The 22,496-nt window shown below is 48.2% G+C and overlaps 1 protein-coding gene across 4 annotated transcripts in view; it reads left to right on the plus strand.

Annotated features, from left to right (window-relative positions):
• The window catches only part of sgip1a (SH3GL interacting endocytic adaptor 1a), a 54,359-nt gene that overhangs the window by 19,784 nt on the left and 12,079 nt on the right, over window positions 1-22,496 (plus strand). For 2 of the 4 annotated variants that reach the window (XM_083670943.1, XM_083670944.1), the window contains exons 3-13: window positions 6,451-6,514; window positions 7,835-7,859; window positions 8,402-8,464; window positions 8,917-8,980; window positions 9,723-9,904; window positions 14,688-14,699; window positions 16,357-16,381; window positions 16,495-16,579; window positions 17,166-17,329; window positions 19,556-19,630; window positions 19,814-20,656. In XM_083670943.1, coding sequence (XP_083527069.1) covers window positions 6,451-6,514; window positions 7,835-7,859; window positions 8,402-8,464; window positions 8,917-8,980; window positions 9,723-9,904; window positions 14,688-14,699; window positions 16,357-16,381; window positions 16,495-16,579; window positions 17,166-17,329; window positions 19,556-19,630; window positions 19,814-20,656 — 1,602 coding nt within the window. Of the gene's footprint in view, window positions 1-6,450; window positions 6,515-7,834; window positions 7,860-8,401; window positions 8,465-8,916; window positions 8,981-9,722; window positions 9,905-14,653; window positions 14,700-16,356; window positions 16,382-16,494; window positions 16,580-17,165; window positions 17,330-19,555; window positions 19,631-19,813; window positions 20,657-22,496 lie in introns of those variants that run through there. The other 2 variants (XM_083670942.1, XM_083670945.1) reach the window with 2 other exon arrangements.

Below are 22,496 nucleotides of genomic sequence, written 5' to 3' on the forward strand. Positions count from 1 at the left end.
GGAACAAGCAGATGTTACAACAATGGTTGAAATATCATCTGTTGGTACAGGGGATGCCGTTGGGAGTCTTGGGATATGAGTACCAGGTGTTGAGAGAGAGAGAGAAAGCGGGGTTGAAAAATAGATATGAACCAGGAGGGTAACATAGAGAGGGAGTGCACTGCACAGATGGATGGGTCCCCTGTCCTGGCATTCCGGGACACCTTTTGTCCGCCAACACCAACTGTCACACTGCAGCAAGCAGCCAGCTGGTCCTGGCCGGTCCCCTAGTCCTGATTGGTCCTCTGGCCAGGACCCACTTCCTTTACTGTTAGACGTCATTAGCTAAATAATTTGTCCTTTCAAAGAGTGCATCCATTTAGCAACAGACAAATCCTTTGCTGTGCTGTGTGTACTGTAAGTGTGTGTGTGTGTGTGTACTGTAAGTGTGTGTGTGTACTGTACGTGTGTCAGTTGGAAGCTCACAGTGCAGCCACCTGGACAATGTCGTAAGAGGCCAGCCTTAGTGCTCCCACTGGGACTAGCCTAGTGTTGGTGACCGGTGGCCATTTTAGTGGGCTTCTCTGGCTGGGTGAGTCAGCGGAACTGCCCTGGGCTCTGTTTCTCTGCTTCCTCTGCTGCAAATAAGAGGGGACAAGTACAAAGGCAGCCTTCTCTCTCTCTCTTATGCCTCTGTTCTTCATCCCTTTCTCCTGTCTCCTTTTCTTTAACCGCATCTCCTGTCCTGTCTTAACGGCATAGTTCAGGTTCAGCAGCAGGCGTCTTGATCTCATTTGGAATCACTGCAGGACAGCAGACATCACATCGTGTGTGTGTGTGTGTGTGTGTGTGTGTGTGTGTATATGTGTGTGTGTGAGTGTGTGCATGAGCACTAGCGTGAGTGTGTGTGTGAGCAGGTTTATGCATGGGTGTGTGTGCGTGCGTGAGTGTGTGCGTGAGCAGGAGCATGAGTGAGTGTGTGTGTGAGCAGGTGTATGCAGGAGTGTCTGTGTGTGTGTGTGTGCGTGCCTGTGTGCGTGCGTGTGTGCGCGTGTGCGCATGCGTGTGTGTGTGTGTGCGGTGCTCCTCCTGCATGTGTGTGTGAGCGCACATTCATTAGAGCTGACTCTCCCTGCCTGCCAGCAGCAGCAGCAGCAGCCCTCTCTCTTTCTCTCTCTCTCTCTCTCTCTCCTCCTCCAGCCTCCTCCATCCTCCTCCAGCTTCACATGATGATGAGTCACCCCCAACTCTGGAGCCATTTTAAATCTCCCAGGCAGGCAGGCAGGCAACCTTCCCTCTACCCCATACAGCCACCACTCTGACTCATCATCCACAATCGTACTTCACACTTAACCCCTAGCGCAGCTTAGCAGAGCGCACACACACCTGTCTGAGTCACCACACACTTACGTAGGTTGTGTGAGCGCACGATAGTCACCACACACACACTTAGGTAGTCAGTGTAAACACACTCCTCCGTTATTCTCGATGAGACACCGCCTCAGCGTGAATAGCCAGACTGTTGAGATCTCCACATACTGCTTTTATTAAAAAATAATAACGATATTAAATGTTTTAGAGTTGAGTGTGTGTGTGCGGGAGTATTCCTTTTTCATATTAGTTGATCTGCGGTGGCTTGTGTTCCCAGCACTACAGATGGAGACTGCGGTGTGTGTGTATGTGTGTATGTGTGTGTGTGTGTGTGTGTGTGTGTGTGTGTGTGTGTGTGCGTGTGTGTGTGTGTGCGTGTGCGTGTGTGCGTGTTTTATTGCACTTTCTATTCCATGCATTACAATGAGCCCGTTTCTCTGATTTCTTCCCCTGCCAACCTCCACTGGACCACACACACCTTATGTTCCTCTGCCTCCTGTCCGACATTAGTTCCAAGCTCCAGTACTCAGTATGCACAGCTGCATCCGTCTGTCTCCCCCTCACCGCCTGTACGGAGAAGCCCTGGCTGGTTGACCGGCCGGCTGCATGGCTTGGCAGCCTGGTTCAAGTTCACTGGCTGTTTCTCCTGCACTCCCTCCTTTAAAACAGCTAGTAAAACAGACCCTGCTTCTCCTGCCCAGAGAGTTTAAGGCTCTGCTTCAATGAGCCCAGTCACGGCTGGGGAGAGAGGGGGGAGACGCTGGCTGGGCAGGCAGTTGTGTGTGTGTGAGTGTGTGTGTGTGTGTGTGTGTGTGTGTGTGTGTGTGTGTGTGTGTGTGTGTGTGGGCTTTTAGGTCATAGCTGCTGATTATCTTTAGCACAGCAGGGGAGCCTTCGTCCAGACTAGTTGAGCCTCAGGAGAGTCTGTTGGATCAGGAATGAAATATAGTGTAGTACAGCGTTACCCAGTCCAACCCAGACACAGACAGACGTACCAGACCGTCATTCACACTGTGGTGTTCAGACACAGGAAACCACATAACACTCACGCTTGGCTCACTGAATACACAATGAGCAGCAGACACATAGAAAGCACACAGTGTAGCAAAAATACAAACACCTTTCGAATACCTCAGCTTCAATTAACGGTTGCTTGAGAGTAGAGGTTAGTTATGTATCAGTGTGAGGCAGGGGAGGCTGGTGGAGGTACACATTGGAGGACGGGCTCATTGTAATGCATGGAATGGAATGAGGAATGGTATCAAATGTGTGTTTTATGGTGTGGTATTCATGGTATTGATACCAGTCCTCGTATTATATTACCGTTCCATGCATTACAATGAGCTGTCTTACGATTTCTACCTCCGCCAGCCTCCACTGGTGTGCTGTTGTTGATGTTGCAGAGATGTGCTACCCATGTTTCCAAATGGCTTTATGCATGTGTGACAGGCAGGGTTTGAACCCAGGTCTCCCATGTGGAAGACACAAGAGTCTACTGTACCATCAGGCCAAGAGGACATCCTCAAGGTCCGACGGCGATAGTTGAGTTGACAGGTCTTAGGCAGGACGACCTCATCACCTCCGCTGCACAGGGAGATGTTTCAGGGCAGCATAACGTACTAGCATCTGAACAAACTGCGGTAAAAACATTCATTCAGATTATTTGGAACATAGAATTAGAATGATTTTCTATGACTCGGAATACTGTAGGTCCAACATCTAATCGATTTCGAGGAAGCTATTGGGTGATTGACAGTTTCCAAGCGACCTTCGCTTTGAGAGGTATCAACAGGCAATGCTGAGTAGATGGAGAGCTAACTGTAATGTAGTCTTGTTTACCTCTGCCACAGACAACTCAATGACAATGATGTCTTACAGTTCCATGTCGGCCATCTTTGGTGCGCTCGCCGATTTGCCGTGGTCCGATTGGGACCATGGCGGTTCTAGTCATTCTATTTCTATGCCCTTTCCTGCTGGCACAGACGAGTCCCTGTGTACACTCGTTTGTGTTTCCCCTCAGTGCCCGACATGCCATCCATAGTTAAGTTGTGTTTACCGCCACCCTCTTCCTGTTGTTTAAGGTGGCGCTGCTGCCCTGCTCCGTTATTGGCCCAGTTCCTGTGGCCTTTCCCTCAATTGCATTACTGTGTCTTTAAGAGAGACCGCTAATCACGTTAGCACTTCCGCTAGCACTCGTACGGAAGCCATTAAGTCATTAAATAGCAGCCACCGCATAGTCTGTTATTTTCATATCCACTAATTAACCCCTACACTAGGGAGGCCTTCATGTGTTTTCAATTCCATGTCAGAGAATTGGATTTAGGCCGACTGCTTTCTGCAGGCCATTAAACACTTATTACATTAGGCTGAATTATGTCTGTATTAGAAAAAAAAAAATGTGTGTGTGTGGGCATGGCATTTGTGTGCTGACGCCGTTTGTGTGCGTGTATGTGCGCATGGAGTTTATGTGTGTGTGTGCGTGCGTGTATGTGTGCGCGTATGCACATATGTGCATGGCATTTGTGTGTGTGTGTGTGTGTGTGTGTCTGTGTGTGTGTCTGGTCAATTGCAGGTGTGTACTTGAATGAAGGTTACCAGATGTGACCCAGGCCTTATCGTTCCTTTGTCAGTGTGTGTGTGTGTGTTTGTGTGTGTGTGTGTGCGTGCGCATGCATGCGTGTGCCCATGTGTGTGTGCTGCTCCATTGCAGCAAAGGATTATATGTGGTGTGACTGGGCCCTGAGGATGCTGGGGAAAATATGTTAGCTGGATCAATAATAACGTGTCACTGGATGGGACTCCCTGGCGCTGGCGGGCCCGTCTGGATCGATTTCTCATTTGGACTCCAGTCAGGGGTGTGGCAGTGGCAGGTACCAGCAGAACCAACACACACAGACAGACAGGTACCAGCAGAGAGACAGACAGGTAGCCACATAACCAGCAGAGAGAGACAGACGGGTACCCTTGAGCCGAGCGACAGGTACCCAGAGAACAGACAGACTAGTCTGATACTAGAAATCTGAGTAGACAGACAGACAGAGAGACGGACAGAAAAACAGGCACACAGATAGGCAGACAGACAGGCACACAGACACACAGACAGGCACACAGTCAGAGACACAGACAGACTAGTCTGATACTAGAAAGCTGAGTAGACAGGCAGACAGACAGGCACACAAACACACAGACAGGCACACAGTCAGAGACACAGACAGACAGACAGACAGACAAAGACAGGCAGGCAGGCACACAGATAGAGACATAGAGACAGACAGACAGACAGACAGACACACACACACACACAGACAGGCACACAGACAAAAACACAGACAGACACACAGACAGATGTCATTTTAACTCTTGTACCTTGAATCATTGTACCTATTCCTACAACGTTCTTTGTTTGCTGGGTAGTTTCACCATTTGCAGGACAAAGCTTTGTTCCTGACTGACGTTATCACTGTGCTGCCTGCATATGCCTCCAAGTTAGGTGATTTTATGTAAAAGAGACAGACAGCCTGCTCAAAAGCCTGTTTGATAATTCAGTCAGCTCCTCTCCTTTCCTTACACACACACACACACACACACATACACACACACACACACACACACACACACACACACACACACACACACACACACACACACACACACTGCAGTCTTTGCATCATCACCCTGAGCTGTGTTGATAATTCATACGTTGTGACGCTTGCATTTGTTTTTAATTCATGAGTTGAGCTACTGGTGTTGAATTTGAGTACTCGTCTCGAGGATAGGGTTAAAGATACCTTGTGTGTGTGTGTGTGTGTGTGTGTGTGTGAGTGTGTGTGTGTGCATGTGTGTGTGTGCGCGGCAACATCGCATCGATACGCACTGTGCGGCTGTGGGTTTGCCTGGTCATGTCGTTGGTTCATGGCTGACAGAGCGAGGAGACGTGAAGCCACAGCCTGGGAGAGAGACATGAAACAATGAGAAAGCTGGAATATTTGGACCAGATATGCAGGGAGATAACTGGGCTTTCATTTTGGGTAAGAATAGATTGGAGAATTGTGTGGATGGTCCCATTCTTTGAAATAGTACACACAGAAAATACATGTCGAGAAAGTTGTGCCAATTTGACAGTTACCCTTAAAGCTCGGTTTTTACAGCTCCTCTTCTGCTTTGAATTATGTTGCTCGTCATTGCAGCCGGGTGCAGTAACTGTCTCTTATCTTTAGAGGACTGGAATATATATCGTAGAGGACAGGCAATTAAGTTAACTCTCCGTATAAGTTTGTGTTTGATAGTCGTGGGTCACGGTGGGTCACAGAGCTGTTTGGCATAATTGTACTGAGATGTCTCTGCTGTAGAGGTACTTGTGCTGTGCCTGCTACTTCACTGCTGGCTGTCCTCAGTGGTAACTCGATAAGTCAGGATACAGTGGTGTACTTAGAGACGGGCTGCAGAGGGTCCCTCTCTGCTCCCTGACTATGGGGAGGTGTGTGTGTGTGTGTGTGTGTGTGTGTGTGTGTGTGTGTGTGTGTGTGTGTGTGTGTGTGTGTGTGTGTGTGTGTGTGTGTGTGTGTGTGTGTGTGTGTGTGTGTGTGTGTGTGTGTGTGTGTGTGTGTGTGTGTGTGTGTGTGTGTGTGTGTGTGTTGATATGATCCACTGGATTGATTCAGACAGGGTACTAATGGTTCGGCAGGAGCAGTAGAGGACTGGCCTTGAGAGATCGATGGACTCAGAATGGCATCCATCTGCATTGACCGTGATGCCTGTTTTAGATGTGAAAGAGTGTTTGCCTTCACGGCACGGTCAGGCTGTTACTCCTCAATAATAGATGAAAACCTCACCTTTGATCCAGGGGGCTGATAGATGTGGGCCTTTGACGCTGGTCAACTGCCTGGGTTTCTATACACACACACACACACACACACGCAAGTGCACACACACACACACACACACACACACACACACACACACATTCACAGCAGAGTGTCTGAGGCCTTTTGCTCTTTTGATGTTGCAGTATGTGTTTGGATTTGGTCATGTGTGTGTTGGACTTCTCTGTATGTCAGCTGTTCATACATTAACTCTCTCTCTCCTCTGCTTTCTCCTCAGGATTGAAAAAACGTACCAGGAAGGCCTTCGGGATACGGAAGAAAGAGAAGGACAATGACTCCACGTAAGTCCTCCATCGTCCGCAGAGGACTCTTCCAATCACACAGCAGCTTACTGAGACGCCCCTGAGAGAGATCTGTGCTAGGCTAGCTATTGGAGCACAATTAACAGCTTGAAGGATGACATTACAGTATGTTATAAAACAGGACATATCTTTTGTCTGGTTTGCTCTGCCTCAGTATGGAGAATACACACACACACACACACAGGCACACAGGCACACAACAAAAACAAAACAGGCAGTCATCCAAAGATGATTTCACTGACTGAAAGATCCATCAGGGTCGTAAAGTTCTATTGAACATAAATGTTCCATGTTCCAGTAATTGACCATGAACGTTCCATCTGAGGAGCAGTAGAGGCTGAGTGGTAGTGGCAGCTCAACTGATGCCTGTGGACTTGGCTGCTGTAGGCTGTGGCTGTGGCTGTGGCTGTGGCTGTGGCTGTGGCAGGCTGGGCCCATGGCTCTGTGAAAGGGCCAGTAAAGATCCTCCATACCTGGGTGACCAGGCAGGGCAGGCCTCCCCCTGAGACATCTCCAGCCTGAGGCTCCAAGGCCAGGCACTGTGGCAGCCCGGCCCAGACAAGACAAGGCCAGGCCAAGCTAGTCAGGCCCAGCTCAGACCAGGCCAAGCTAGTCAGCCACAGCCCAGCTCAGCCACAACACAGCCAAGGCATCAATCACTACCCGGACCCAGTCACTATTCCAATACTGGTTGTGATCTATTACCTTCTCCCACAGGGCTGTGTGTGTGTGTGTACGTTTGGCTGTGAGTGTATGTTTGGCTGTGAGTGTACGTTTGGCTGTGTGTGTACGTTTGGCTGTGTGTGTACGTTTGGCTGTGTGTGTATGTTTGGCTGTGTGTGTATCTTAGTGTTTTATCAAGACTTTCTAGTCAATGTTGAATGGGTGATTGAGATGCAGAGATCTGATAGATGGATAAGGTCTTGTTGCTGTAGCAATTCTGTGTGTGTGTGTGTGTGTGGGTGTGTGGGTGTGTGTGTGTGTGTGTGTGTGTGTGTGTGTGTGTGTGTGTGTGTGTGTGTGTGTGTGTGTGTGTGTGTGTGTGTGTGTGTGTGTGTGTGTGTGTGTGTGTGTGTGTGTGTGTGTGTGTGTGTGTGTGTGTGTGTGGTTCTCTCTGAGGAGTCCCCAATAAACTTTGGTGTTCCAATTAGCCACTTTGCTAATTGGCACGGCACTTGAGGTTGGAGAGGAGAGGTCTCTTATGTTGATTTCAAAATTGTTACTTTCTCTTTGCGCCCTCTCCTTCCTCCTCCCCCTTTGCTCCCTCCTTCTCCCTCTTTTTCTTATTTTCTCTCACAGGGGCTCTCCCGACAGGGAAGGGGGTGTAAGTATCACAAAAAATCTTTGGATTAATTAGTCAATGTATTCAGCTGTAAAATAGTACAAAATGTGTTTAGGAATTGTTATTGAGATAAAGAGTCTGGTAATGACATTGCTGGGAGGTGAACAAGATTGCTTATTGAAGCAGGTTGATTTAAAAACTCTCATTTCAAGACTGTCTCAGTCCTCAAGGTACACCAGCAATGTAGCGTAGAATGGTCCCTTTCTCATTAACTTAAGATATAATTAAACAACACAACTATTTGTGAGGTACTGAATATTAAATTGATTTCAACTTGTTGCATTTGTATTCTCTGTATTGTGGGCCTTCATCTTCCAGGACCCTCAAGAGACTGAATCGGTATTTAACACTATTTCAGTCCCCTGTAGAGTACAATAGGATAGTCACTAGGCCTTCGGTTGCATAGTTCACCTGTAGCTAACATTGAGTAGCAACACACTCACTGGTATTGTAGTAGTGTAGTAGTGCATGAGTTCAATAAGCATGCTCCTGATTGGTGGAATTCACGGCCATGTTGTTTTCAGTCACAGAAGAGAACCAATGGGGCGCCCAATGGCTTCTATGGAGAGATCGATTGGGACAGATATGTAAGTAAACATAATTCTAGAACCCTCCGGATGTACTGTCACAATACCCACATTAATATTGATCCCAAATCATGGGTATGTCAATATGTTATTGACAAACCCTTTTAGACCTATATTTATTATTCAGAATGTATCTCTGTCATAGAATAATAGATCTCTGTAGATGAATGCAGGCAAAATGGGAAGCATTTGCTATATAGATATAGAGCATAAGCTGATGGTATAGACACCTAATGCATCGGAAAGGAACAATTTGGCAGCCATTTGGCTGAAGGCCAGGCCTTAACCAGCTGTAATAGGTATGGCAGAGGTATATACAGTATGGCAGAAGTGGCATGTATCGTGTTTCTAATACTGTTGTATGTCCTTCATAAGATATAGATAACCGCTGTAATCCCCTGTGATGCGTGTGTAAACACTGTTCTATCTCTGTGGTTGATCTTGTGTACCAGAACGCTCCAAAGGTGGACGATGAAGGTTACAGTTGTCGACCGGAGGAGGAGGAGGAAGGAGGAGATATCCTTTATCATCTACATGAGGCAACCCCTTAATGAGGATAGACACTGATTACATCACTACTCTCAAGGACTGCACCTATATCAAATACTGGGGAGGCTGGTGGAGGTAGACATCGGAGGACGGGCTCATTATAATGCACGGAACGGAATGAGGAATCGTATCAAACACGTGTTTGATACCGTTCCTCATTCCATTTTGTGCATTACAATGAGCCCGTCCTTTGATATTTGGCTCCCCATATCAAATACTACAACACACAGCATCAGCTTTTCACAATATCACAAAAGTTGATCCCTCAGAAGCGTAGCAAATCTCCGAGCAATAACAGCCTAATCAATACACAGCTGTTGGAGGCTGATGTTATTGAGTTGAAGTGGGGCTCAGTTCACGGCTGTCTCTTTGTTATTGGCTGGAATTGATGCTCAACTCACAGTTATTCTGTCCTGATAGACTGTCCTCATGGGGCTGAATACAAATGTGGCAGACAGACAGAGAGACGTATGAACAGACAGTCAGACAGACAGACAGACAGACAGATAGACAGACACATACACACACACACACACACACACACACATACAGACACACACACACATACACACACAGATAAACAGACAGACAGACAGACAAAGATATACCGACAGCTGAGCTCATTGTCTGTGATCTGGTAGTTTTGGGTACAAAGACAACATGTCTCTGTGGTGAATCAGAACCGTTGGTGTCCTTAACGGCGACCCACCTGCCCCCAAACCCAAGACCCACTTCTTCTCCTCCAGCGAGTCCGAGGAAGAGGAGGACCACCGGAAAAAGTTCAAGATCAAGATAAAACCGTTACCGGCAGACAGCGCTGTCTTTGCGCCCCCCTCGGTAGACGAACTGAAAGCCTCCATAGGCAACATAGCTCTATCTCCCTCTCCTCTGGTGAGTCCCTCCCGTGCCATTACGACACCGTGGTGTGTGTGTGTGTGTGTGAGAGAGTGTGTGTGTGAGTGACTGTGTCTGTCTGTATGTCTGTGTGTGTGTGTGTGTGTGTGTGTCTGTCTGTCTGTGTCTCTGTGGCTGTGAGAGTGTGTGTCTATGAGAGTGTATGTGTGAACACATTTACACAATGCCTATGTGCTTCATGCATTGTGTGCATATGTTGTGTGTGTGTCCTCTCTCATGTGACAGCGAGTGATTGAGACAGTCTCCAGAGCCTACTCCTTCCATGTCCATGTAATTCCAGTGAGCATTGGGAAACACTGTGGTTTGTGTATCCTCTGTAATCGCTGATGCTTGCGATGCTTCGGGAGATGCTGGCAGGTCAGCTGCATTCCGCTCTGACCTCAGAACTCACTAATTACCGTAGTGTCGTTTAACTCATGCCAGATGTCCCTCTGTCCACAAAGACCAACTGACGATCTGCCATTGCCAACACTGGGGTGTGTGAGCCCTTCTCCTTTTTGAACTGGGGCTGTTTTAGGCTGGTCCAGAGGCAGATTCTCGCCACAAATGAATACCTCGAGTCAAACGCTAATTAGAAACCTCCCTTAAAACCACAAATTAGCTGACCCATCTAAATATGAGAGGGGAGAAGTGTTTGAGGTGTTTCCCTGGAGGATGGCTCCCTCCCCCTGCCCGCCATTCCCTCACACCACACCCTCCTCCTCCAACTTTCCAGCTGGGACAGTGACACTTGACAGCTCAAGTGTCAATACACAGTTGAATAATTCAGGCTGGAAAGTGGGCACATTGAGGCTCTGTGCTGCCGTGCCTGTACACAAGGCCAGTCGTCAGTCATATGAGCCTGCAGACTCAATAATTCATCGGCGGCAGAGCCACTAGCCGCTAATACGCTAACCCGCTAACCTGGAACAGTGAGCAGGTGTTTATCTGGATGGGAGGCACTGGGGCCTGGTATGAGTGGAGGTACTTGAGGACTGAGATTAGGGCCAAGCCAGAGGACTGTGGCTGCCTTTGTGCTTCAGGGGCTGGCCTTTCATTTCCACACAGAAGCTGATTGGGGTTTTAGCTCCTCCAGATGAGAGAGTGCTCTTGGGTCATTGTTCTGTTCCACTCACAGCTTAAGCTGGCGTTTTTGTTTTTATGTTTCAGTTCACCTCAAATCCGATCTGCCCGGGAATTGCATCGCATCGCATCTCATCTCAGTAACGTAAATGAGTTTCCATAAAAGTCAATTAAACGCTTCATTGGCACTGGCATTATAAAGATAGGATTTTATGAACAGTAGTGTTGATGCTTTTGAAGTGAGGTGACTGAGGTTTGAGATAATGTGCCTTGCGCGAATTCAGTTTGCGATGATTCGTTTTGATAATTAGTGTATTCTGCCGTGTGATTAAATCCCAAAGCACGGCGTATGGGCCAGCCATGTCTGAATAGGCTAGAGAGACCTTTAGTACCCTCTACCCATGATACAATACCGCCCACAGCTGAATACTAGACACCAGTGCCACTGCCAGTCCTGTGCTGTTCAGATTAACTCTTCTGTGCCAATTAGCATCTCCATTTAGTCAAACCTCTCCGCTGGCCAGGGTGCTGGAACTTCAGACTTTTTCCCTCAGACATGAATTAAACATGAGTCACATGGTCGACCCCCTCTCTCCATGGCAACTGTGTGCTTGCTCAGGTAGTCCATGGCAACAGACTGACCATGAAATGGGCTGAGGAGAAGTGGGAATAGAGAGCAGAGGTTAACAAGCTCTGAAACAAATCCAACGACAACAGGTTCTCACCACTTTCCTTTCTCTATCGCTCGCTTTCTCTCTCTCTTTCTCTCTCTCTCTTTCTCTCTCTCTCTCTTTCTCTCTCTCTCCCAGTATTAATGTTTAATGGGTTGTTGGGTAGCTGTGGTGAATACAGAGGAACACATTGTGAGTCAGAGCAGGTGAATACCTCCATGCACACTTCTATCCACAGTGCAACACATGTATGCCTGGGTTTCTCCTGTGCTCCACTACACACTAAAGCCACGGTTTACTATTGATCAGACCATCTGTCTGCTCGTTAGGTCCCCATCACTTATCAGTACAGCTTGATTGTATCGGACGCTTGGATGCTGGAGATGTCTCGTGGCTTGCTAGGAGATGGATGGATGGGTGTGTGTGTGTGTGTGTGTGTGTGTGTGTGTGTGTGTCAGTCATGTTCACTCCTGCTATCACAGCTTTGCTTGTCATTGTGGAATATCTACAGTATGCTAACATAGTATCACCTCTCCCTCCTCTCTCTCTCTCTCTCTCACTCTCTCTCTCTCTCTCTCTCTCTCTCTCTCTCTCTTTCTCTCCCCCCCTCCCTCTCTCTTATGATGCTAACTTCTATCTCTCTCTCTCTCTCTCTCTCTCTCTCATGATGCTAACTTCTGTAGAGGAGTAGTCCGGTAAGCCTGTGCTTGGCATGAAATTGTTTGTTTGTTTGTGTGTTTGTCTCTCTCTTGTCTATTTGACACACTCACTTTCTCTCTGTCTCTCACTCACTCACTCACACTCTCTGTAAGCATGTCCCGATTGTATGATTGCATGTACAGTAAATGCATGTCAGTTTTTACCTTCTCTGTGACGACTATGTTCTTCAATACTGTCAGGTGGGTGTCCATTGAATGAAGTAGGAGGGGTGTGTGCTGAAGACATACAGAGAATGTACCTACTGGTATGGTGGACCAGGATTTCTATCAGAGAACAAGTCAACTGATAGAGTGGGAATCGATCGTTGTGGGTTTTGACACAGCCAGCACAAGCAGCACGAGCTGTTTGTTCAGTGTCTTTTTTCCAAGATTTAAGTGTGTGTGTGTGCGTGTGTGTGTGTGTGTGCACATGTGCGTGTGTGTGTGTGGTATGCATGCTTGTGTGTGTCTCATATGTGTGTGTCGTTTATACTGTTTCCGCTGAGTAAGTTCCCCTCCATGTGATTTTAATTGACGACAGAGCAGTAGGACTCCACTGAAACAGTCCTGTAATGAATCGCAGAGCAGGCAGGAGGGAGCTAGCGTGCTATAAACAGCCCTCTGGATGGTATACTGGAGCGTTCAGCACTAGGACCACAATAGCATTCCCATAATTAGGTAGTGCTATCGCTTAAAGTCCTCTGGATTCAGGCGATGGGATTGTATTGGGGATAGGTCTGAGAGGATGTCTCTCACACACACACACACACACACACACACACACACACACACACACAGACACAGTCACACATAATGGCATTAAGACTAGAGTGAGCACAACCAGATCCAACACTGAGCAAGAGGTCACAGTTTGAGCCCTCAGTGATGTCACTTCCTGTGGTTCTTCCTGATTGCTAACAGCAGCCTATGATTGGTCGTGACATGCAGTGCTGTCTCCATCTCCATCTGTATCCAATAGGATTAGGCCACTCACAAGCAAGGCCCGCCCCCTGTTACATCACTCTAATCACTCACGGCTCACTGCACAGCTGGAACAAGTGCAGGGACGAAGGAGGGAGGAATGGAGGGAGGGAGGAGGAGAGAGGGGGAGGCTGATAGAGAGAATTACAAGGGAAATAGAGGGAGGGAGGGGGAGAAAAGTGATGGGGGGGGGGGGGGGGGGAGTTAAGTGACAAAAAAATAGGTGAGAGAGAGAGATGGTGAAGGATAAATATAGAAAGAGGACAATAGCAGGAGGAGGGGGGAGGAGAGAGGGGGAGGCTGATGGAGAGAATTACAAGGGAAATGGAGGGAGGGAGGAGTATAGAATATAAGAGGGAAACAAAAGGGAGACACGGTAAATTGACAAAAAATAGGATATATATGGTGACGGATACATCTAGAAAGAGGACAATAAGAGGAGGAGGAGGGAGGAGAGAGGGATGCATGTCCGCGGGATGCAGTGAATGATGCCCGGGTCACAGCAGGGCTACAGATGAGCACTAGAGACAGGGCCAATTGGAAAAGCAATTAGAGCCTCTGTGAATGACTGTGATTTCTCTCTTAACAAACCCATCCACACCCACACATATATATACACACACACACGCACACACACATATGCACACACACACACACACTCCATGTGTGAATGAATCATCCATGCTTCCCCCAGCTCTTCTCTGCTTCCTGCTGCCTCATTAAGTATGGTCTATCTCGGTCTGTCATGAAGCCGTGTTAATCTGGGGGTCATGCAGTCGTAATACTCAATACAAGCACACTTCTATGGGTTAATCATACATAGAAAAAATACTGAATATGTGAAAAGGACATCACAAGCCACTTAACACCAGTCAAGGCTTTCGATCGACATGTCAGTTCTCCAATCACATGCTGCGGCTGCTGCTTTCTTCTTCAGTCCCCCCTCCTCCGCCCCCACGAGGAAGTAGATGATGCACCAACTGTACTGTCTTATACCGTACCTGTGTTAACCCCCAACCCCCCCCCCCCCCACACACACACACACCTCACCCCTTGTCTCTCCCTTCTGGTTCGGTCCATTCACCGGGGGGGGGGGGGGGGTGCTAAGTCTGACCGAGCCCTTTGGAAACATCTCTACACAGTTACCTCTCTTTAACCCTTCACCCCTTCTGTCTCCCTTCTGGTGGGTCTGGTCCATTCATGGGGCCAGAGCTTTGAGCGGTGCCCTGTTGCTAAGATGTGCTTAACTGACTGTAACTGAGCGACTGGATGTTGGAGAAGTCTGCTTTACTGATTTGTCACTCTCTGACCAGGTGTCTCTTCTCTCTTCCCTTTTGCTGGTCACAGAGACGTAGCCCGGTAAGTGTCCTTCCGTCTCCCTGGGGCCTGAGGGAGGGTGGGGAGGGGTGGGGAATACACAACACAAAATGCTTTTTGGCCATCTGTGCTTCCTGTAGCCTGCGGTGCGGGTGGAGGGGGTGGGGTGGGGAGGGGAGGGGAGGGGAGTTGATGGCTGAAGTGGTTGATCAAGAAAAGCTCGCTAACTGGTTCCCAGTTGTGGTGGTGTCGGCATCGAACTTCCTGTTGACAGCTGGACCCTTTGATGTTTCTCTTCAGCCACGCCTCCACTGACTCCTCCGCTGTTCCCCTTCTCTCTTCTCCTCCTCTCATTTCCTCTCCTCCTTCTCTTTCCGTCACTCTCCTCTTCTTGTTGTGCACTAGCAGGGTCTATGATCTCAGCACTAGAGAACGAGTACCATGTAATACTGCTCTCTCTCTCTCTCTCTCTCTCTCTCTTTCTCTCTCTCACTAACCAGCTGCTCTCTCTCTCTCTCTCTGTAGCTCTCTCTCTCTCTCTCTATTTCAATGTGGCTGGGGTGTATCATATCTCTCTCTGTCTCTCTGTCTGTCAGTCTCTCTTTCACTCTCTCACTCTCTCTTTTTCAATGTGGGGTGCGGTAGCATTTCACAAGTTTACCAGTAGCAGCTGTAGTGCCATTGAAACTGAGCACTGCTTTGGGAGTCATCCATTGCAGCAATATTGCCTTCCAATCAAACAGGAAACTAGAACAGCAGGCTCATAGTGCGGAGAATGATATATAAGAACGCTGTGGAGTATGACTTTAACTACACCTCTGAGTTAGATAATACATCCTCTGTTAGAACCAGGGGAGGCTGGTGGAGGTAGACATCCGAGGACGGGCTCATTGTAATGCATGGAACAGAATGAGCAATGGTATCAAACACGCGTGATTCATCCTGATGCTGACAGAAACGTAATGTAGAGCTGTGGCAAGTGTGTTGAATACCATTCCTCATTCCGTTCCATACATTACAATGAGCCCGTCTGATCAGAACGCAGTAACACATGTCCCTTGATTGATGCAACTGCTTCCAGTGTCACTGCAATGACAACATACTGTTTTCACTTTCCATGCAAAATATTGACATTCACTCAGAATTCACTCAGTGCAGATGAGCAGGTGAGCTGGACATTAGAAACAGTATATCCACACAATGTTTACCTGTGAGTTAAAGCAGAATTTGACTGAAAAACAAACACTTGTTGGTATATTTCATTCCATCATTGATATCATCCTGAAATATCATGACATTACGCAACAGAGCCTCATAAATATCCTAATAACAAGCTCACAGTCACGTCCTGGTAAATTGTGGTGATTTTTGAATCAAATTCCGCTTTAAGAGACAAAAGAGGTAGAATTAGTCACTTTGCCCCCTGTGTGAGGACAGAGGGTAGTTAAGGCAGGGGGCAGGACGTACTGTAGACCGTTCACATCTGATTAGCTCAACCCAAGGCTGTAGATCATCCCCTGACCTTCACTAGTGGCTCCTGTAGTTAGCCACCAGGGTCCTCGTTCATCTCCACCGTACCACCTGAACCCTTCAGCTAGTTACATAGACAACGAGTCATGTCACTGTGCAATGGATCATGGTTTGTGTCGTGCTTAATGCTTTTCTGTTTTTTTTTCAAATGTATGTTGTTTTATTACAGGGGGTGATGAAAAGGAATACCTCAAGTAAGTATTTTAAGATGCGTCTCAGTTGTTTTATTTTTGGCTGAAGCGTAATGATAGCTAGCGTGAGCAGTGTATCAGGCACGTGAGGTGAACGGCTGTGATTCTCTCCCCAGCTGAAGAGATCGCTCGGCCAAGACGTACGGCGCCCAGTCTACCCACGGTGGCCCCTACGCCAGCCCCGATGGCCCCACCTCCTAGGTAAGTCAGTGCCCCCCCCCCCCACACACACACACACTAACTAACAACACTAACACACACACACACACTAACTAACAACACTAACACACACACACACACACACGCTAACTAACAACACTAACACACACACACACACACACACACACACACACACACACACACACACACACCTGTCACAAACTCCCAAGAGTCCATTTGCATTTATTTACTGATTTTGACACCAAAAGTTTTATGCTATGTTTCTCACAACAACCTTTGTTTTGTGCAGAGGTAATCCCTGTAGGGTTGTGTTGAACGCTGCTGTATGCAGACACATCTGTTTGTTTATGAACTGAACACAACTCCAGCTGTACTGCAGTCAGTGAGGCGACTGAAGCGTGTCTGTGGAAGTCTCTCTGTCGTGGTCGGATGCTTGTGACTCACCCTGCTCATCCCTCTCCTCCCACTCCCTTCCCTTCCCTTCCCTTGCCTTCCCTTCTTCTCTCCTCTCCTCTCATCTCTGCTGCTCTCCTCTCCTCTCCATCCCCTCCCACTCCCTTCCCTTCCCTCCCCTCCCCTCCCTTCTCCTCTCCTCTCCTCACCACAGCAGTAAGAAACCCCCAGCCCCAGTATCAGCCCCAGCCCCAGTACCAGTACCAGTACTAGCCGCAGCCCCAGTACCAGCCCCAGTACCAGCCCCAGTACCAGAGGACGCAACAGCCTTATTTGGGCCTCCTCTGGAGACAGCCTTTGGAGAACAGAAAACTGAAGGTAAACTCTCTCAGAAATGTGTGTGACTGTTTCATAAGTGTGTGACTGTTTCTTATAGTGCACTACAGTTGTGGGTGTTGGCGCTTGAGTGTGGTGTGTGTGTGTGTGACAGAGAGACAGAGAGACAGAGAAGAGAGAGTGTGTGTGTGTGTGTGTGTGTGTTTTCAGTGTCTACCCAGAGGCCTGTTTTGATGTGAGATGTGATAGAACACTGTAATCAGCTTGTGGGGAACTGACATGTCTTCCTGAGGTTGTTCCTGAAAGCCCTGTCTGGCTCACTGCTGGCACGCTGCTGCCTGGACCTCAATAACAGGCTGGATGCTCTCTACACCGCCTCGACTGTCACCTCTCAACACCACTCTTCCTCGATATGCCACGCAGCCTTCTGCACCCACATCAGGGGAGGCTGGTGGAGGCAGAAATCGGAGGACGGGGCTCATTGTAATGCATGGAATGGTATCAAACACACACAGGTTTGATACCATTCCTCATTCCATTCCATGCATTACAATGAGCCCCGTCCTCTGATTTCTACCTCCACCAGGAACCCTTGACCCACATTCGCACTGTTAAAGTCAGTCCGGGAATCAGCCCCTTAAGTCCTTCTCTCTATGCACTTGTGGAGATTCTGAGGTGATTGGACAGGTGTAAGCAGGATGGCAAAGGCTCCAACTTGCCCACTGATTGGCTGGTTGGAATTGCCACTCGTTTCAGGTCTAGGGGTTGATTTGGAATGATGCATCTGACGCACTGCAACCTCGCCTGACATTTTGGACAGAGTTCAGAGGCTCACTGAGGTCACAATAGTTTCCACTGTTTGTTTGTTTACATGATTCACGAGACTCCCCCTCCCTCACCCCTCTCACTTTCAACCCTGCTGGATTTAGCTCTGCAGGCTGTGCTAGCTCTGAGTATCTTATGTAACTGCCAGGCAGTCGCTAATGCTAATTAGCATCGCTAATTTCACCACAGCGGTGTTTCCCTTGTTTACATGTCCATTAAGATCCAGAGATAGAACTCTGTGTGGTTAATACTAGTCCCTGTAGCCTATAGGCCCATCCACCATTCTGTACATAATGGTTATAAATCAAATCAAAACAAACTTCCAACATAAATGTACTACAATGCCCTTCACACAAAGATCAAAAAAATAATGTTTGATTAAGGCACATACAGTATGGCATAAAGTATAAAAGTCTTCTAGTCAGATAAGCTTGTAGCATATGGGGACCGATTGACCTGAGCTATGGCCAGTAATGTTATTGCTATGACAACCTTGCTGTGTTATCTCTTTTTGAGCACAGTGATTATTTAGATGCCAGAGGTTAAACTAACATTAACGTTGCCATTTCCAAAGTTGTATAGCCTTTTAATGATACATATTGAAAGTTGGTTAATGATAGCTTTAATAGCTAAATGCTCGCTAGTTAATATTGCTATTTCCAAAAGTGTATAGCCTTTAAATGATACATAATGATAGTTGGTTAATGATAGCTTTAATATTTAAATGCTAGACTAACTGACCCCCCCCCCACCCTTTCTTCTGTCATGTCCCTTCTTGAACCTAGTGGATATATTTGAGGCAGATGTGTGGGGGGCTCCTCTCTCTGAGCCTGAGCCAAACTCAGACTCCTCTCTGACCAGACCCTTCCCCACAGGAAGTAAGTTCGACCACTTCCTCTCCTCACTTCCTGGAATGACTGCACGGAATCACCAGTTCACCGTTCACCTCATAAACCCCCCCCCAACCCTGCCCCCCCCCCCCCACCATGAGCCAACTAACGAGTGGACGAGAGACGCCATAACGGAGTAGAGAGTCTGTGAACGAGTGTGGGCCATTAACTCTCTCTCTCTCTCTCTCTCTCTCTCTCTCTCTCTTTCTCATCCTCCGCACCGCAGCCAGTACTAACCCACTCATTTCATCAGCCATTAGCCAGAAAAATAATAAAAAGCCCTGATCATAGAGTTGAGCTTAGACTGGGACGATTTACTAACCCTCTTTACCAAACCATACCATGCACCATGTCTCCTTCACCGCTCTGCATCACTCTCTTCCCTGCATCTGCCATGGGTCGTGGGTCATAGGTCATGGGTCATGGGCATGAGGGTGTATGTGTGTACTGTATGGCATGGGCTGTTTGGGGTTCCCTCCCTGTCCCTGAGCTGCACTGGTGCGCCCTTCATAGAGTGTCATGGCTGCTCATGGCCGCACTGATGTCATTGCAGCTCCACCTCCGCTTCCGCCCAAGAATGTCCCGACCACCCCCCCTCTGACTGGCCCCCCCTCCGCAGACGCTGATGGTAAGAGACCCGCTCATCCCTCGCTCCCTCCGTCTACCTCATATCAACCCCCAAGTCACTCCTCCTTTTTTCATGTATCATTTCTTTCCTCTGCCTCTCTCTTTCTCTCTCTCTCTCTCTCTCTCTCTCTCTCTCTCTCTCTCTCTCTCTCTCTCTCTCTCTCTCTCTCTCTCTCTCATCCAGTCATTCTCATAGTAACTGACCGTGTGGTTGACTCTATACCAGTCGTGTCGACAGATGCAGCAGGCTCAGCGAGGAAGCCCTCCATCGCAGACCTGGACAACATCTTCGGCCCCCCAGAGACCCCCCTCCCTGCCGAGGAGTCTGGGGGAGACAAGTGGGTCTGCTTCAGCGAGGAATCTCCCGACAGACCGCCCCCTCCGAAAGACCCAGCACCTCCCCTACCCACATCCCCTCCCCCTGCAGAAGACCCCGCCCCTCGCTTACCCTCCTCCCCACCTCCTACGGGGGACACGGCCCCGCCTCTCCCCACCTCCCCACCCCCACAGGAGGAGCCTGTCCCTGCTCTACCAACCTCGCCACCCCCTAAAGAGGAACCAGCAGCACCCACAGTCCCAGCCACACCCACAGCCCCATCCCCACCCCCACGTGAAGACCCTGCATCCCCACCACCTCCACCAAAGGACCCAACACCTCCCACTCCCCCCCCAGCCGTTGTCCCCCCTCTCGCCTCACCCCCCAGTGTCCCTCCTGTCCCCTCCACTAAAGCAGCCCCAGACCCCCCCACCAGCCCCCCTGCCCCTGCGGAGGATGCCTCCACACGCTCCATCCCCCCGCCCCTCGTCATCCCCCCACCCCACGTCCTGTCAGAGGAAGAACGGAAGAGTCCCGAGGCAGTGGCCCCACCCCTGGCGAAAGAGGACCTCAGTGAAACCACCACCTCACCCAAAGATGCTGGCCAGGCGACCCGGGCCACTCCTCCCCCTCCTCCACCCCCTACATACAGGGCAGTGGTGTCCTCCCCAGGCCCTGTCTCTGGGGCTGCGACCGGGGGCACGGGTAGTGGTGAGTATCCTTGTCTGACACACGGACATAGTCAGTAACGTGTGGTTAGTGTAACATCCAGCCTGATCCCTGTATTCATCAGCCTGGATGTGTGTCATGGAAATGTGCTGCGTCATGCAGTCAGACAACACAACAACATAGAAAACATGTCACAGAGGACAGTTTTTGCATTTGTGTGGCTTACTTTGTATCTGTCTCTGTGTCTGTGTCTGAAACCACTCATTGAAATAAGCTGTGAGCAGGGCGGTCATGCACAACTCCTGTCAGGGTTCAGGACAAATCCTTCCCCAGGATATTTGTTTCCAACTCACTCTTGTCACTTTTGGAGACAAGCTAGACTGGTAGATGATTAATGGTAAACATGTCTAGTCACATCCTATGTGGACTGTTTTCAGGCTATATATTTAAAGTAAATATTTAGTCATTTCACTCGTACTATTCAAGTACTTTACGTTTGCCAGGTAAATATTACAGGTCATGAATGAACTCCTTCGTGTTAGCACAATCACCCTGAACTGACTGTGGACGTTTCGCCGCAAGGCTAACAAAGTTTTCAAGCTGAATAGTCAATATTTAGTCATGTACTTTTATTTAACCTATCGGAAGCAGCCACCCTGCTGCCTGTCCCAAAATGCAGAATGTGAGTGTCTCCAGTTATGTTAATCTAACCTTACTGTGTGTCCAAGAGTATGGACCTTCATAGTTCACATAATAAATAAGGGAATATAAATATACTATGGAATATGTACAGTACATGACTAAAAAATACAGAGGTCATGACCTCTGTGTCCTCAATGGTAGTTATGGCTGTGAGTACTAGGAGATATGGTCATGTTCAATATAGCTAGATTAATATTAACTTCCATATCACTGTGAAGACTGGTCAGTCCCCCAGTGTACTGTACATTTGAACCGTTTTACAGCCATCATGCTATTACATGACGGAGAGGCTTAAAAATCTAATCAAATCAAACAATAATGTAATGCTTCGTACATGAATGTAATGCACTGGGCTTCACACAAATATAACAACGGTTAAAATAAGGCATACAGTCTGGTATATAAGTATAAAGGTCTTATAGACATATCAAATGAATATAAAATACAAAGTAAGAAACCCCGTTTGGTCTGATAGTGGGACTGATAATAGTATACTGAGAGATTAATGCGTTAAAATGGACTCTATACAGTCTAACCTTATGACATGGAGGCAGTATTGTTATGATGCAATATCTCTATTTCTACCTCCAGCAGCCTCCCCTGATGTAGACCGAGAGAGAGAGTGAGAGAGAGTGTTGACCAGACTCTGTGCGTAATGTATTGTCATTGTGAAGTGACCTTGGGGAGAAGGGTTCGTTTAGTTGAACACAAAGGGAACAAGACCCACAGACACCAGCCTGAACACACACTCGCCCCTATCCTGCTGATGCAGCACGTTGGAGCCAGGATGAGACTGGGAATACTGGCTGGGAATGCCATGTCCTAGTGTGGGAAAACTGTCCCTCAGTATAAACAGTAAATTGGCCGAGTGCAGTGTGGCATAGTTTTATGACCCCCCCCCCCACACACACACACACAAAACAAACTGCTGTTGAAGGCATGGTGTGTCAGTCAGTTTCACCACTAGTGCTACAGTATACTGTTATTCCAAATGTTGCTCCAGGGAAGGCTGACAAAACACTCCCATCACGTGTAAAACGTTGATATTTAAATGGTTTATTATTACAGAAAGCCCACTCTGCTCGATGTACATCCTTAATCATATTTGTAGATTTGGCAATAATGTGCTCAACAGTCAAGCCAATGCAGCATTTGAATTGAATTGATAGATAGATGGATG

This window comes from Argentina silus (genome assembly GCF_951799395.1).
Source record: "Argentina silus genome assembly, chromosome: 6".
Lineage (NCBI taxonomy): Eukaryota > Metazoa > Chordata > Actinopteri > Argentiniformes > Argentinidae > Argentina > Argentina silus.